Source organism: Nicotiana tomentosiformis, chromosome 5 (assembly GCF_000390325.3).
Source record: "Nicotiana tomentosiformis chromosome 5, ASM39032v3, whole genome shotgun sequence".
Lineage (NCBI taxonomy): Eukaryota > Viridiplantae > Streptophyta > Magnoliopsida > Solanales > Solanaceae > Nicotiana > Nicotiana tomentosiformis.
Window position 1 is genome coordinate 84,492,031 of NC_090816.1, and position 16,713 is coordinate 84,508,743.

The following is a 16,713-nucleotide window of genomic DNA, read 5'->3' on the forward strand; positions in this document are numbered from 1 at the left end:
AGCATTGGAGTATATTTTAATTGAATTAGACGTGGTTTGACTAGTTTTGAGACGTTTGGCTTTGAGTTGAGGTGTTGGGAGGTGTTGGAGCCGGTTATAGAACTTTGGAGCGAGGTAAGCCTCCTGTCTAACCTTGTGAGGAGGAAACTACCCCTAGGTAATATTTATTGTTATGTGCAACTAGTTGTGGGTTCTACGTACGCACGAGGTGACAAGAGTCCGTATGTAGCTAAAGCATGTTTATGTTCGGGTAGACTTAGGACTTTATCATGTAATAATTGAATTATTTCAACTCGTTCTGCTAGCTTAATTAATTAAATTTATAACTGAATTTGATTTAGAAATAAATATATGTATACTAGGCCGAGCCTTAACACTTTGAGTTGTGGGTGAGTTATTTGATAAACGGTAAAGATTATAATTATTTTGTGATCATGTACTGTATTGTAAACACGTGTTTCGTAATTCAGTAACTTCCTTCCTTTCTTGTGGAGCGGGCCGAATTCCTTGGCAGTATAATAGATGCATCTATGATTCGTGCCGCTCGACCCTCGGCAATGTACACATTATTCTGGATCGTGCAGAACGACCTCGGCAGAATCGTGCGTTATATCGCTAGTAGTCCGAATATTCATGAGATAAACATTCCATAGATGCCCAGTATTTTATGGTATTCCTTATTTATTTGATATTGACACCTGACATTTTTCTGAGCTACTAAGGTAGAATACAAGATCGAGAAATTTATACTTTAAAAGAAATATTTGGAAGATTATGAAATTTATAGATTTACCCCACTATTGTTGTGCACTTCATATCTGTTATGAATTATTATATTATTTTATTGGACCTCTAGTAAGTGTCGATATCGATCCCTCGTCATTACTTCTCTAGGGTTAGGCTAGATACTTACTGGATACGCATTGATTTACGTACTCATGTTGCACTTCTGCACTAAATATGCAGGATCTGATAGGTTCATTTGGTGATCATCTTGGCGCGTAGGAGCATCTGTTAAGGAGACTTTATGTGAGCTGCAATTCAGGCTACGCATCGTAGTCCACCGAGTCTCCATCGTACTATTTATTTTATCCTATCTTATTTATATTCTGGACAGACGTTGTATGATTATTGTACTCCTTAGAAAAATGCTCATGTACCTTTGACACCAGGTTTTGGGGGTTTTCTACGGGTTGTTCATTATTGTAGTTCGTGTAAATATTATCATTTATACTATAAGTTCTATTTCATACTATTTAATTAAGGAAAATCATGATTTCAAAATACTAAAATGAGAAATTAAATTGGTAAATCAACGTTAGCTTGCCTGACGGCAGCGTTAGGTACCACCACAGCATATAGTGGATTTTGAGTCGTGACAGCTTGGTATCAGAGCGTTAGGTTCACTTAGGTCTCACAAGTCATGAGAAAGTCTAGTAGAGTCTTGCAGATCCGTACGGAGACATCTGTACTTACCTTCGAGAGGCTACAGGGCTGTTAGGAGCACTTCCCTTCTTGATTTCTCATCGTGCGGTTGGATTCCTTTGAGGCTTATGACTTTATTTCCTTCCTACTCAATCTTATTCGACGTGAAGCGCTTGTTATCAATTGGGCGTCGAGTAGTTGTAGTGGTACTACAGACGTGGTACCAGATGTTTTCCCTGCGTATTCGGGTGGGCTATTATCGTCTCCTTGAGTAAGGATGTTCCGTCGTTTCAGCTCAGTATCTATATTTTCGATGGTTTTGAGGCTTTGTAGGGATTGCTATGATGTTCATGTGTTGTTATCGCACGATGTTGGTGTAATGGTAGGGTGCTTGTTTATGTATCGAGGCAGTGAATGACTCGAAAGGGGGATTTCTCAGTTCATGGTTTAGAGGTTCGACATCTAATCCCAACAGAGGAAGGGCAGCCAGACTATGGATGTTCAGGCTTAGGTTGATAGAGTAACGAGACTTGATATTTTCAAGCGTAGTGGAATTTTCATGTATGATGTGGTATCGTTTTCCTTGTTTAAATGTATTAAGGTTCGTCAGTGTTATGGTCTTCTTCGATTTGCCTTCGGGCAAAGTTTGGTGGAATAGCACCTAAGAAGCAGTTGTCAGAGATAGCGGTGTGTAATGGTTCCGAATCGAATTGGTAATTCTAATGTTGATGGCCCAAAAAATATGATCTTCCAGGAGGTTTAGAGTTGGTAGCAATTTATTAGTGCAGGTGCTACAGAGTTGGGTTTTGATTTGAGGCAGCATTTGGGCAGCGAAAGATGAGGAATGACGTGGTGGGAGGTGTCTCGTGGTGGTTGAACTGCTAGCAGGTCAAGTATGAAAAGAAGATATCGAGAAGTTGCTTAAAGGAGATGGTTTAACCAAGTTAAGAGCGGCAGATTAGCGTATGAATTCTGTGGCAGGATAGCCACATGCCTTGAGAAAGTTTAGAACGGTTTGGGAATCGTGATGGAAGGTGATTTGGTCTACGAATTTTATTTGGGATGGTAGATACTGTATCGAGGAAGGTAGGATATGGAAGAAAAGAGGTTTCTTGAAATGAAGAGGGGTGTGAAAACTTAATTATCGTTGGGATGCATCATGACTTCGAGTTTGGAATGTGTTATCGCACTTTTAGTTGATGTCAATGTGGAATGAACGAACTTGTACAGCTGGTGGGAGAGCGTGGGCTCACGAGGGTTTACTGATTTCGTGGTAATTGTACCCAGTGCAGTGCTGTTGGAAGATGTCGGTAAGGAATTCCATAGGTGGGTGATCTCCTGTGAGCAGGTTAGTGGTTGCGTGATTATGATAAAGTTTCTGCGAAGAGTTCTACTTACTACACGGCAGAAGGTCGAATATGCGATTATGGCTGATAATTCGGGATGTTCATGAAAAGTTTAATAAGAAACTACAAGAAAATTTGGCGGGTTAAATGTGCGAGATCATGGTAATTGAGAAGGAGGAATCTTGGTGGGTTCTAGGTTTATGTAATTATAGCTTTAAGCTAAGTGGGGGAGCCCCACCGTCTACGATTAGATCGCGTGGTTGTCTGTTTGTGCGGTTTCTGGTTATCGATGCATTGGTGGATCATAGGGGTGGCTAGTGGGCCGGTTAGGACCGGGACCGGCCCAGGACCGCAAGCCCACATGGGCGATAGGCCTAAACGGTCCTAACCGGATAGGACCGGGATCGTGGGGTGGTGGGCCGGGTAGTGGGCCGGTCTCGTAGGGGAGGCCCGCGAGACCGGGACCGTTTAGGACCGGGACCGGCTCAGAAGTGGGCCAGTTCAAGCGGTCCTAAACGGGCCCAACGGATAATTTTTTTAAATTTTTTTTGACTGTTTGGCCATTTAAAAACTAGTCGTTTAGTCTGCCAAAATAGCCATTTAACCCCCCAAATTTTGTTTTAACCCCAATCTTTTTATAATTATACTTTTTCCCTATTTTCAACTATAAATACCCCCTCATTCTTTCATTTTTCTCACAAAATCATCAATCTCTCTCTAATATTCTTCTATAATTGCTTACTTAATTGTTACAATTTGTGCAAAATTGTGAAGTTGGTGAATTGAAGTCTTCAAGTCTTCAACGATAATTATTTTTCAACAAGTTGTTCGTCAATTCGGTAAACTCGTTCCAACTCTTAAGTTTTAATATTATAGTTTTGTTTATTTTATTTACTTTGCTTGATTAATTAAGATGGCTTATTCCCTAAAAATAATATTTAGTAAAAATAAGGAAAAATCCAAGAGTGGTGAATCTAGTGGCCAATATGTTCCTCCTCCACTTCCCCCGGCTCCCCGGCCGAAACCTGTTACCCGTCCTACACCTGCTATTCTTGATAGCGATAATAGTTTATTACAATTTACCGAGAGTCAATTTTGCCATAATATTACACCCGGTGAACAATTAAACCATGAATATATGAATGCTCTTAATGGTAATCCAACTATTGATGAAAATGATGATGAAGAAATAGATTTTGATGAAACGCAACCGGATGATGATACACCCACTAGTCCTGCTCCTGAAGTTAACCCAACTAATAATAATCCAAATGATCCCCCGTCTGACCCTCATGTTACTGCCCCTACTCTTTCTAGACAATCTTCTAAACGGGCAGAAACATCTCTTGTTTGGCCATTTTTTACTCAACTAAGAGAAAAAAATAGGGCTAAGTATAAAACTTGTGGCAAAGAGTTAGTTTTTAAATATGTTGGAAGTCGAGGAGGGACGAGAAGTTTGACTAGACACATATTTGCTACACCCTCAAGATAAAGCTAGATATTTTCGTATGAAAGCTTTGGTCGAGGGGACAAGTGCACCTAGTATGGCTGACCTTAGTATCAAGTCAAATCAATTTTAACCGGGAATTAACACTGTTACCGATGGTATTTTATATTATGATCCAAAAAAAGATCGGGAAGAATTGGCAAAAATGGTTACTGTTATGTGCTTACCCTATAGTTTTTCTTCTAACCCTCACTTTGTGCATTATATTAGAAAAGTTTATAATCCTACTTATAAAGGTTTTCCTCGCATAACCGTAAAGAGTGATATTTATAAATATAAACATGAATATGAACAATATTTGCGCTATTTATTTACTCATATAAATTATCGTGTTGCTATTACAACTGATATTGGTAGAAGTGGTAATGACTGTGATTACCTTACTGTTACCAGTCATTGGATTGATGAGGATTGGATAATGCAAAAGCGCATTATTGCTTATAGAATAATTAATTCACGTCACACATGGCAGTTTATTTCTAGCACGATTACGGATATTTGTAGATATTTTGCATTAGTGATAAAATAATGTCAGTTTCAATGGATAATGCTACTAGTAACACAAATGTTGTAGCCTTGCTTACCACTACACTAAGTCCTGCATTTAGTAACATTTTTCATGTTAGATGTATTTGTCATATTTACCATTTAATTGTGGATGATGGTATGCGAATTTTAAATGTTGAAATTGAAAAGGTTAAAATGACTCTTAATTGACTTTTTTATTCAAACTGTAGAAGTAGACTTAGAGAATATTTTAAAAGATGCGGTGAATTTGGCCTAAGAGAGAGAAAGGTTCCTAAACCTTGTCCAACTAGATGGAATTACATGTATGAAAGTTTAGTTGTTGCATATGAATATAGAAACCCCATAAACTCAATGTTTAATGATCATGTAAGTGATGATGATGAGCACCTTATAAATGCGGATTGGGCTAATATTAAAACGCTTGTAGATTTTTTAGAAAAATTTTATATTTTTATAAATGAATTTTCTAGGCAAATATTATCCTATTATTTCTAACTGTTTAGTTTATATTGCAGAACTTGCAAATTTGTTTGATCATTTTTCAGAGGGTGGGAAAATTTATCAACTTGCTATTGATTCCATGAGAAAAAAATTTAAAAAATATTTTTTCCCTATTCCCCCTATTTATGGTGTTGCTGCATTGTTAAATCCTACTATGAAATTAGGAGGTCCTCAATTTTAGTATGAAACTGTTTATAATGGTTTAGCACTTGAAGATGAGGAGTTGTCTACACTTGCGGACGCAATAGCCTCAATTAAAATAAATGTTCAAACTATTTATAATGCTTATCAAGTTGCATTAGATCATGCTAGACCAAATGTTCCAACTCCTTCTTCTTCTAGTTCTCAATCATCTAAAAGAACTGCTGGAGTAAGAGCACTTAGTGCTTGGGCAGGGTTCAGGGGTTCTCAAGGTTCTAGTACTAGTAATTTTTCACAACTAAATGAGCTTGAAGTTTATTTGTCATAGGGAATTGAGGAAGTGAATCCCGACAGCTCCTTTAATATTTTGGAATGGTGGAAGGACAAAGAATCCGATTCTTTCATGGATGGCCCGAGACATTTTAACTATTCAAGCTTCAACAGTGGCATCAGAGAGCGCTTTCAGTCAAGCAAGACTTCAACTCGGTGATTATAGTATGTCTATGAGGGAGAGCTTGGAAAAATCAGTACTTTTCAGAGATTGGATCCGTTCGGAAAGAAGAAATTTTGGACTTGCTGAATCACAACCAGAGGTAGACGAAGCTTATGAAGTAATGCTAGCTGAACTTGCGGAGGATGATGCTTCGCCTGGAAGCGGTGATGACCAAGCTTCATTTCCACCACCACCAACAGAAATTCCTCCGGACCTTGAAGGATTTATGAAATTTGTAAGAGATACCATGTAAATTAATATGTAACTTGTATTTTGGAACATCTTGATTAGTTTCTTTTTCTTCTCAATGGTGGTATTAGCACCTTGTTGTGCTCATTCCATAGGGGGAGGAAGACTAAGAAAGATATTGCCATAATTTTTTAATGCTATAATAAAAATATAACGCATTGCTTTGAATATCTCTTTACAATATTTTTGTCTTTTTATATACCTTAAGCTATACATATAGTATAATATAGTATATACTATACTCTCTCTCTCTCTCTCTCTCTCTCTCTATATATATATATATATATATATATATATATATATATATATATATATATATATATATATATATATATATACATCTTACTATATACATAGTATATAAGCCATATTCGATAGTATACATCTTACGATATACTATATATATATATATATCTTAATATAGTAAGATGTATATATCGAATATAGCTTATATATATACTATATTATATATACATCTATATATATATATATATATATATATATACTAAATATACATCTTACTATATTAAGATGTATATATAGTATATCGTAAGATGTATACTATCGAATATGGCTTATATACTATGTATATAGTAAGATGTATATATATATATATATATATATATATATATATATATATATATATATATATAGAGAGAGAGAGAGAGAGAGAGAGAGATATCTTAAGCCATATTCGATAGTGTGTGTGTGTGTATATATATATATATATATATATATATATATATATATATATATATATATATATATATATATTAAGATGTATATATAGTATAGTATAGTACATATATTATAACGCATTGCTTTGAATATCTCTTTACAATATTTTTGTCTTTAAATTTGAATTAAAAAATTTAGGTGACAATTCTATAATATAATTTACTAGGAATTGCCTTAGATATTTTTATTACCATTTTTTTCTCTAACTTGTATAAAAATAATTTAAAAAATAGAAAGTTTTTGTTGGGCCCACTTGGGCCCGCTTAGGACCGTTTGGAACCGCTTAGGCCCGGGACTGGCCCACTTAACACGGGACAGCTAGTTCGTGGTCCCGGTCCCGGACCGGTTCCAACGAGAAGCCCGCGAAGCCCGGGACCGCTTAGGACCGGCCCGCCTAGGACCGGACCTGCGAAGCCCACTTAGGACCGGGCCCGACCCACATGCCACCCCTAATGGATCATTTATGACTAAGAAAAGAAAACACCAGGGGTAATTCGAGCAAGGAACTTGATGAATGTGTGCTATACTTTGCCTTATCGATTCAGGTGCAGGTTTTGGGAAGACTCAGAGTTTGTGCTTCTTGTGGGTGTAATGTACAAGGAAATGAATTTAGCTGGTTACTTCTTCGAGAGGGTGTTCATGTGCTAGCAGAGCGTTGGAGTTTTGTCATATTCGGAACCAGGTCAGAGTGTGTGACTCTCAACAATGGTTCTAGTGGATTCAAGAATTAAAGTGCAGTGCCTAAGGATTTCGGATCCGTTGTATGGCTAAGGAGTGCGTTTTCGTAGTGGATGACGAATGAGACTAGGAATGTTTTATGTTATCATCGGGTATGCGGCGCAGTATTAGGGGAAAGGTAGAAATAGCTTCGGATCCACAGAAGGTCTTGCAGAGTGCGCGTACCAGTTGGAGATGCTATTGTGCGCTTGACAAGGGTATGAGATGATTTATGTACTACAAGAAATCTGTCTTTTAGTGGGGACCAAAGTCTCCACAAAATCATTAATTGTCGCCACTATGCGTTTATAGTAGCGACTATGGAACTGCTTCAAGTACTTCCATTACTGAATGTTACTAGTGGCGACAACATAAGGTCGCCACAGAATGTACTCGCCACAAGAAAGAGTTCCACCAGACTGATTTTATTGAAGTCGCTACTGAAGAGTAACATTTAGTGGCGACTTAGTCGCCAAAAAAATAATTAATCATCACTGGCAACTCTAATAGCGCTACTGTAGAGTGATATTTAGTGGCGACTTAGTTGCCACAAAAATGGTTAGCCATCCGTGGAAACTCTAATACCGCTACTGAAGAGTCACATTTAGTGGCGACTTAGTTGCCACAAAAATGAATTTCCATTAGTGGCAACTCTAATAGCGCTACTGTAGAGTGACATTTAGAGTCGCCACAATAAATATGATATTTGTAGCAATAAATAAAGTTGCCACTAAATATTGCCACTAAAAGACAGATTTCTTGTAGTGATGGGTATTGAGACGATGTGGTCTCGCGATTCGGGTCACTCGGGATGCGTACGGATTGAGTTCGTTATATTATGAATGGAGCTATTATTATTTCTAAGCCAGGTCGAGAGTAAATTAGAAGAAGTTGGGTCAGTTAGTAATGGCTGAATCAGCATGATTGTGGCAAGGATCAGTTCCTTCAGCGTGTAAAGTTATACACGTGGTTTATGGTTGTACGCGCGGGCTTGGCAACCACCACAACTTGATTGATTTGGGAGGTAACTGATTCAAATGGCCTTGTTGTGTAAATGGATTCTGGAAGAGTCATGGCGGTTTAGATCACGACTTGAGGTTTGTATTTTCTGATGTTTGGGAATTCAATTGCGTGTTGCGTTGGTTCTTCTGAAATGAGCTGAGTGAAAGGTTTCTAGCCAATGAAGTGTTTATTCTTCTAGTAGTTCAAGGGTTATGGTGAATACTTTTATTATCGTGTAGCGGCATGATAGGTACAGTGAACGACATGGGAATTTGGAAGTTGAAGATCAAGGTTGCGTTCGGTGTTGACAAGAATGTCACGAGCTCGGATGAGCCGGGAAGAATTCAGATGTTAAGAGTAAGCTTGCATTTTCTTTAGTGTCACCTGAGAACGACGTTCTAAGTAAGAGGCTTTGTGTATTGATTTGCTTTACGGAATTAGTACGATTGTGGTATGGATGTGCAGACTTTGTCACCTGGTGCGAAAGGTTGTGGGAGCGTATCCCACGGGTAAATTTGTAAAAGTGTGACCTGTTAGTCACTTTATGGTTATAATTGGAACCAAGTATGGAGATTCTGGTAAATGTGAGAGTTTATGCCAGGGAGGCGTTCTATCACTTAGGTGGTGGACTGTGTGAGTTTGTTATGGATTTGACGATCATTCTTATGTGTCATGTATAGGGCCGTTATGGATCCTTGAAAGGTTATTGGCCCAGTATGGTGTGATTAGAATAAGTTTGAGGTCCGTTTGTGGGTCTAATATGAATGGGCGCTCTACGTCAGGTCGGATGTATTCATTTGTCATTGCATTGCTTATGAAGGAGTCGTCGAGCATTGGATGTTATTCCCGTCGTCAACTATTCGATGTAAATCTCTATTGTTCCATGTGGGTTGTGAGACGACTTGATTATTCGCACGTGTGTTGAGGTCCCGTGTAGCTTGTAGTATTATATGAGCAGGGTGGCTCTCGTGTCACAGGTCATATATCGCACCTTAGTTGAGATTGGGTTTCTTAATGTATGATGCTATCCGTCTCCCCAGGATTTGTATTATGCACTTGGCGTGCTTTTGGTCGATATTCAGGCATTTCGTAAGTATAAGCGTTACGACTTGATGTGTATTTTTCTTCTTGATTATTATGTGCGGATCGGGTGGCACGCCGCCACGGGTATATTATTTAGATTGGGTGGCACACAGCCACGGGCATGTTGTGTGGATCGAGTTGCATGCTGTAACAGTGTCATATTGGATCGGGTTGCACGTCGCAATAGTAAGATGTTGAGCATAGTTCCTTACACTTATCTTATGTGCCTTGTTTTTCATCTCCGAGAAAGGTTCATAGCATCTCTTCGGTCGTTTCATTCGTTATACGGGCTGGGTAGTTCTTTTCCATAGTTCATTCCTCTTTATGTGTCATATTCGAGTTTGTAGCTTGTTGGCGCGTTGATGGAGTCATATGAGATTTTTGGTAGTGTTTAAGATGGCTTATTGCCTGATTAGCTTGTACTGGGTGACACAAGGTTATTGGACCTAGGAGCAGTGCGATCGGAGTTATGAAGTGTATATTAAAAAGCAAATATCATTATTCGGTTCAGAACGAGGTAATGTTTCTTGTCAGGAGGAGAGACTCCATGATTTATTGATTCGGCAGGTGGTTATGAGTGTCTACACGACTCTTTTTTCATGGCAGTATTGCGAGAATTGGAACAGGGCTCACATGTATTATGAGGCATATTGCTGGCATCAGATTCGTGAGATTTTAGCTATTGTGGTCGGAGGATGTATTATGGGCATGTGAATTATGCGGTGCATGGTGTGAATTCAGCAAAGGTGTACGATCATGTTTTGGTACAGTGTGTAGTGATTGATACGGTGTTCGTATGTTAGAATCGGGTTTTGTTGGGAAATTTGGAGGTTGGAATTTGGTTCTAAGACTTTTCGACTAAATAAAAAGGGAGGATCTTCAGTCTGGCTCGGGATAATGTGTTCAAATGGTTATGGTGGCACGATAGGTGCACCAGGTTTGAAACAATAATTTTGGACAACTCCGGAGCAGTCCTTAGCACGTTCTAGGACGAATGTATGTTTAAGTGGGGGAGAATGTAACGACCGGACCGGTCATTTTGAGCTCTAGCGCGTCGTTCAGCGGTTTGAGGCATTGAGTAGCTTCACTTCAGGTATTATGACTTGTACGTGTTGTCGGAGTTGAATTTCGGGAAGTTCAGAGTTGATCTAGAAAGAAAATTCTATTTTCGGAAGCTTTAAGTTGGAAGAATTGGCTAAGGTTTGACTTTTGAATAAACAACCTCGGAATCGGGATTTGAAGGTTTCGATAGGTTCGTATGATGATTTCGGACTTGGGCGTATGTTCGGGTTGAGTATCGGATCACCCGGGAGCAATTCGGCGCTTATTATGGAAAGTTGGCATTTCTGAAAGTTTTAGAATTTCATAAGTTTGGTGTGAAGTGGATTTGTATCTTATCGATGTCTTTATGGAGTTCCAAGCCTTGGAATAGGTTTCTATCATGATTTTGGACTTGCACATAAAGTTCGGCGTCATTCCGGGATGTTTAAGTGTAATTCAAATGCGTTTGGCAAAATTTGAAGGTTGGAAAGTTGAAAGAAAGGTTTTGGCCATCGATTCGTAGTTTCGATATTGTTTGACGTGATTCGAGGTTTCGACTAAGTCCGTATCGTGTTGTGGGATGTGTTGGTATGTTTGGACGGGGTCCTGGGGACTTCGGGTTTGAAACAGATTTAAATCGGATCGAAATTTGAAATTGAGGCAAAGATGGAGAATTCTGGTTGTTGGTACTACCGCTTCTGCGGAAGCTTCACCTCATAAGCGACCTTGCAGAAGCGAGGCAGTGAACCACAGAAGTGGTTGGGAGTGAGCTGGGCAGAGGTCGTAGGTGAGAATAAATTCCCGCACCTGCGTGATCGCAGATGCGACCACTAGAGCACAGAAGCGGATTTTGCTGGTGAAGGCTGGGACCGCAGATGCGGTCGAGTTTCGCAGAAGCGGAACCGCACCTGCGGATGAGGCATCGCAAAAGCGAGGGCACAGAAGCGCTGGAGGAGCCACAGATGCGGTAGGTGGCCTAGCGTGGGTTCTCGCAAGTGCGAGATCGAAGCCGCAGAAGCGACCAGATGACCGCATATGTGAAAGGTCGCTGGGCAGTGTTGTTTTAAAAATGGGGGTGTGGCCCATTTTCACTTCATTTCGTCCATGGGAGCCGATTTTGGAGCAATTTTGGAGTGCCATCTTCATCATCAATTATGGGGAAAGTGATCTCTCCACATTGTGAGTTAAATACATGATTTATATGTGGATTAGAACATGGAAATTAGTAGAAATTTGGGATTTTGGTAGAAAACCTAGAAATTAGTATTTTTGAAATTTGACCACGAAATTGAACTTAGAAATTGGAATAAATTATATATTTGAGCTTGAAGTGTTAAGGGTAGAGTTTATCTTCGGAAATTTTCGGATTCCGGGCACGTGGGCCCGAGGGTTGATTTTATTGACTTTTCGAACGAAGTTGGAATTGTTATAAATTGTTAAATTGTAAGCATCTGAGCATATTTTGATTGAATTACACGTGGTTTGACTAGTTTCACGATGTTTGGCTTTGAGTTGAGGTGTTGGGAGGCATTGAAGTCGGTTATGGAACTTCGAAGTGAGGTAAATCTCATGTCTATCCTTGTGAGGGGGAAACTACCCCTAGGTGATATTTATTTTTATGCGAAACTAGTTGTGGGTGCTACGTACGCACGAGTTGATGAGAGTCCGTACGTAGCTAAAGCATGTTTATGTCCGGGTAGACTTAGGACTTTATCATGTTATAATTGAATTATTTCAACTCATTCTACTGGCTTAATTAATTAAAGTTATTACTGAATTTGATTTAGAAATAAATATATGTATACTAGGCCGAGCCTTAATACTTTTCATTATGGGCGAGTTATTTGAGAAACGGTAAAGATTATATTCATTTTGTACTCATGTATTGCATTGTAAACACGTGTCTCATAATTCGGTAACTTCCTTCCTTTCTTGTGGATCAGGCCGAATGCCTCGGCAGTATAATAGATGCATCTATGATTCGTGCCACTTGACCCTTGGCAGTGTACATATTATTCTGGATCGGGCCGAATGACCTCGGCATAATCGTGCGTTATATCTCTAGTAGTTCGAATATTCACGAGATAAACCTTCCACTGATGCCCGACATTTTATGGTATTTCTTATTTATTTGATATTTACACCTGGCATTTTTCTGAGCTACTAAGGTAGAATATAAGATCGAGAAATTTATACTTTAAAAGAAATATTTGGAAGATTATAAAATTTACAGATTTACCCCACTATTGTTGTTCACTTCATATCTGTTATGAATTATTATATTATTTTATTGAACCTCTAGTAAGTGTTGATGTCGACCCTTCGTCACTACTTCTCCGTGGTTAGGCTAGATACTTACTGGGTAAGCATTGATTTACATACTCATGCTGCACTTCTGCACTAAATGTGCAGGATTTGACAGGTTCATTTGGTGATCATCTTGGCGCGTAGGTGCATCTGTTGAGGAGACTTTATGTGAGCTGCAATTCAAGCTATGCATCGCAGTCCACCGAGTCTCCATCATACTATTTATTTTATCCTGTCTTATTTACATTCTGGACATATGTTGTATTATTATTGTACTCCTTAGAAAAATGCTCATGTACTTATGACGCCGAATTTTGGGGGTTTCATACAGGTTATTCGTTATTGTAGTTCGTGTAAATATTATCATTTATCCTGTAAGTTCTATTTCATACTATTTAATTAAGAAAAATTATGATTTAAAAATATTAAAATGAGAAATTAAATTTGTAAATCAACGATGGCTTGCCTGACGGCGGCGTTAGGCGCCATCACGATCTATTGTGGATTTTGGGTCGTGACACCAACCAACTAGAATTTAGTGATATCGACGTTGAAGAAGTGGTACTAGAATTATATAATTTTTGGCTCACAAGAATTTATACCACCCAAGAGCATAATCATAAGTTTGAATCAAAACTTCGGGTTCAATTCATAAGCTCGGGATAGAGGCAGAAAGTGATTCACGTTGTGCTGCGACGTTAAATTAAGCACTTGTTGGGAGGCAACCCAACTTTACTACTTTTTTATTTTGAATATTTTTTTTAATTATTTTTAATTGTGTTTTTAGTAATATTTTTAAGTTTTGTAGAAGTAGGAGCATAAGAAGCAAAGCCAGTGGAATGAAGCAAAAGAAAGCAAGATGGATGAAACTAAGTATGGCGTGCCCGCACAAAGGACCAATGCCCGGGAGAAGTCTGAGCACCCTATAAGTTGCTAATGTTTCGGCCTTTGTCTTACCAAGGAGTTTCTTTTACCCTCTTGTTATTTATGGTGTGCATTAGGGACAATGCACAATTTTAAGTGTGGGGTGGGAAGATTGTCTAAGTGGTTTCTTGTGCTATGTTATGTGTGTTAAAAAACAAATCACAAAAATATATACGTAGAGATAATCCCTCTTGGTTTTACTTATGGCCACGGTTCTTTTCCAATAGATGATTCTTTTTCTTTGAACTGGTTGAATTTAGGTGAAAATATTTTAACCTTAAAAAAATTGGACTTTTTTCGACGATGGACTTTCTAGATAATTTTCTTGAGGGTAGTAAAGTCTAAAGAAAAATACAAAAAGATTTTCTTTTCTTCTTTTTGAACTGATAATCGAATGGGAAGAACTTGAGTATTTATGCTTTTTGACATGTTTTATATCAGGGCTTAGAGTTGGAGCATTTGTACTAAGCACTTTCTTTGTGATTCTTGTGATTATATGACAATATATGTGACTTTATTTGACTTTTGGGCTCATCGTTTGACTCATATTATGTACTTCCTATGTGGTTGAATTTTATGATGACTGCGCTAGTTGCGTTAACTTGAGAGTCGGATCTGAGCCGTCCTGAGTAAGGCATATGCATTGTGTGAGGTGAGATATTCGGTTATACTCTATGTCATCCCTGGCTAGTCTAGAACTTGCCCTGTGTGTGACTGGAAGCGAAATAAGTAAGCTTTGTGACTCTAGGAAATGATATAAGCATTTCTTTGATTGTCCTTTGAGCTACTTGCCTAATATTGATAATATTATCCTTTGTTAGACCATTTGAGCCTGTAAATCTTTTCTTTGGTACCCACATTACTAGACGAATCCCATTTATTCGTAATTAAAGATTGTTGAACCTTTACCTCCAAAAGCACTTATGTCGCTAGAAGAGTAAGAGAAGAGATTGAGTAGCTTTTGAATGGAACCATAGAAAGGCGAAAAGGTGTACATATGTATCGTGAAGGTCTCCAAAGAATCATGAACCAAATCAGTGCCCAACAACCTAGCCTCCCCATGCTCAAACTAGCCAACCGGAAACCGACATTGCCTCCTATATAAGACCTCATACGGAGCCATCTGGATACTCAACAGGTAGTTGTCGTTGTATACAAACTCTACTAGTGGTAGAAACTGATCCTACTGGACACCAAAATTAATATGCAGGCTCTCAACAAATCCTCCAAGATCTGAATGTTCCTCTTGGACTGCCTATCCATCTGAGGGTGAAAAGTTGTACTCAACTCCACCTGCGTGCCCAATTCACATGGCATGTCTCTCCAAAAATCCAATGTAAAATAAGTGCCATGATCCGAGATAATAGACACTGGCATACTATGCAAGCGGACAACCTCCCTGATATAGATCTTAGCTAACAACTCTAATGTGTGGGAAGTCATAACCGGAATGAAATGCGTAGACTTGGTCAGTCTATCCACAATGACCCAAACATCATAGAATCTCCTCAAGGTCCGTGGCAACCCTACCACAAAGTCCATAGTGATGCTCTCCCACTTTCACTCTAGCATCTCTAACCTCTGAAGCAAACCACTCGGTCTCTGATGCTCATACTTGATTTGCTGACAATTCAAACACCTAGCAACACATCCCACAATATCCTTTTTCATCCTTCTCCACTAATAATGCTGCTTCAAAGCACGATACATCTTCGTAGCTCCTAGATGAATAGAATAGCGCAAACTATGAGCCTCCTTAACAATCAACTCCCTCAAACAATCCACATTAGGAACACAAATCCGACCCTGAAGCGGAAATACCCCATCATCATCAATAGCCACCTCCTTAGCACCACCATGTTGTACCGTGTCCATTAGGACAAGCAAATGGGGATCGTTATATTGGCTAGGCTTAATGTGCCCATATAATGATGACTGTGAAACAACATTAGTAAGAACTCTGCTCGAATTCGAAATATCCAATCTCACCATCCCGTTAGCCAACGCTTGAACATATATAGCTTAAGGCCTATCTCCAGCTGGTATGAATGCTAAACCCCCCATACTCTCCCCCTTTCTGCTCAAGGCGTCTCCTACCGGATGATAAAGAATGGTGATATCATAATCCTTCAACAACTCCAACTATCTCGCTGCCTCAAATTCAAATATTTCTGGTTAAACAGATACTAGATAATCTGATGATCCATATAGACCTCACAAGACACACCATACAGATAGTGCCTCCAAATCTTGAGCACGTGCATAATAGATGCTAACCCTAAATCATGCACTGAATAGTTCTTCTCATGGGGCTTCAACTGGTGCGACGCATAGACAATCACCCTGTATCCTACATCAACACGCACCCAATGCCAAGCCGTAAAGCATCACAATAAACTGCAAATGACCCCAATCCTAAGTCAAAATCAAAATTAGAGTTGTAGTCAAAGAAGTCTTGAGCTTTTGAAATCTCTCCTCACACTCATCCGACCACCTAAATGGAGCACCCTTCAAAGTTAACTTAGTCAATGGGGTTTTAATTAGAGGAAAACTCCTCTAAGAAGCAATGGTAATAACCAACCAAACCCAAGAAGCTCTCGATCTTTGTAGCGTAAAAGGTCTGGGCCCACTCTGAACTACACTCAATATTCTTCGGGTCCACCTTGATCCCACCACTAGATACTACGTGACCCAAGAATGCCACCGAGTCC

General features: G+C 39.0%; 1 protein-coding gene across 1 annotated transcript; it reads right to left on the reverse strand.

The window, feature by feature from the left end:
• Positions 1-15,682: 15,682 nt before the first annotated feature.
• LOC138892699 (uncharacterized) lies at positions 15,683-15,994 on the reverse strand. The gene has a single exon (XM_070176435.1). It carries the CDS (start codon positions 15,992-15,994, stop codon positions 15,683-15,685), a length of 312 nt encoding a protein of 103 aa, XP_070032536.1.
• Between the last annotated feature and the right edge of the window lie 719 nt (positions 15,995-16,713).

Bases quoted from the DNA above. Each gene is read 5' to 3' on its own strand.
- LOC138892699 (XM_070176435.1), bottom strand. From the start codon at position 15,994: ATGGTGAGATTGGATATTTCGAATTCGAGCAGAGTTCTTACTAATGTT.